General features: G+C 58.5%; 1 protein-coding gene across 1 annotated transcript in view; it reads right to left on the reverse strand.

The window, feature by feature from the left end:
• Window positions 1-1,183, reverse strand: part of LOC106001744 (granulocyte-macrophage colony-stimulating factor receptor subunit alpha-like) — a gene marked incomplete at its 3' end in the record, with an annotated part of 3,661 nt that extends 2,478 nt beyond the window's left edge. Inside the window, exons 1-2 of the mRNA XM_013036734.1 lie at window positions 1,114-1,183; window positions 48-223 (exon numbers count right to left, since the gene is read on the reverse strand). Coding sequence (XP_012892188.1) covers window positions 48-223; window positions 1,114-1,183 — 246 coding nt within the window. The remainder of the gene's footprint in view (window positions 1-47; window positions 224-1,113) is intronic.
• Window positions 1,184-1,450: the final 267 nt, after the last annotated feature.

A 1,450-nucleotide genomic window follows, 5' to 3' on the forward strand; every position in this document is an offset into this window, starting at 1 on the left:
TCCTTCCTTCCCTCCTTCCCCCCATGTCAGTTATTCCGCTCGCTCACCGCAGGACATTTGCACATCTGTGTGTCCGTCTGGCCGGGGGGTGAATCTGGCAGCTGCGTCCGTCCGTCCGTCCGTCCGTCTGTCCGTCTGTGCGTCCGTCTGGGTGGGGCGTCCGTCCGGGGCGGGGTCTCCTCGGCCTCTTCCCCTTTTTCGTTTCTCCTAAAATCCCGGGGTGCTTTTTTTTGTGTTTTCTCCCTCTTCTTCTTCCTCATTTGGCGATGGGGAAACTGAGGCCGGGGGTGGGGGGAGGGGGGGAGGGATGTCCCCCGCTCCCCCCCGGAAGGTTCTGGAAGGCTGGGGCGTCGTGGGGGTGCTGGGCGCACAGTCCTCCTCGAGGGTGCTGGGTGCTGAGTCCTCTCCCCGGGATCCCTTCCACACAGGTGACCGATGGGTCTCTGACCTTCGACCTTTGCCCCCTCCCCACACACACAGGGCTGGGCTGTGACCCCCGCCCCCTCCCTCAGGCCTGTGTGTGGCGGAGTTTCCCGGACGGACGGACGGACGGATGGATGGGTGGACGGAGTGAGGGACAGACAGACAGAGGCATGAGAGACAGAGGGACAGACGGACGGGCGGAAATTCAGGTGGACGGACGGGGAGACGGACAGACAGACACAGACAGACAGACACAGACAGACAGACAGACACAGACAGACACAGACAGACAGACACAGACAGACAGACACAGACAGACACAGACAGACAGGCAGACACAGACAGACACACAGATAGACAGACACAGACAGACAGACACGGACAGACAGACAGACACAGACACAGACAGAAACAGACAGACAGACAGACAGACACAGACAGACAGACAGACAGACACAGACAGACAGACACAGACAGACAGACAGACACAGACAGACAGACAGACAGACACAGACAGACACAGACAGACAGACAGACACAGACAGACAGACACAGACACACAGACACAGACAGAAACAGACAGACAGACACAGACACACAGAGGGACAGACAGACAGATGGACAGAGGGACAGCGGGGGGCCGGTGTCTGTGACTTGATCGCCTGTGATGTTACTCTGGCGACCTCTGACCTGCGCTGCCACCTGCTGGCTGAGCCCCGAAACTGCGTCCGTCCGTCCGTCCGTCTTTCTCAGGGTCCATGTCTGTCTGTCTGTCTGTCTGTCTCTGCGTCCGTCCCTCCGTCCGTCTGTCCGTCTCTCTTTCTCCATGTCTGTCTGTCCGTGTCAGTCCACCCGTCTGTCTGTCTGTCTTTCTCCCTGTCTGTCTGTCCGTTTATCTGACTGTCTGTCTGTCCCTCCGTCCATCTGTCTGTCCGTCTCTCTCTTTCTTCATGTCTGTCTGTCTGTCTCTGTCTGTCTGTCCACCTGTCTGTCTGTCTGTCCCTCTGTGTGTCTGTCTCTGTTTCTG

Source organism: Dipodomys ordii, unplaced genomic scaffold (assembly GCF_000151885.1).
Source record: "Dipodomys ordii isolate 6190 unplaced genomic scaffold, Dord_2.0 Scaffold387, whole genome shotgun sequence".
Taxonomy (NCBI): Eukaryota; Metazoa; Chordata; class Mammalia; order Rodentia; family Heteromyidae; genus Dipodomys; species Dipodomys ordii.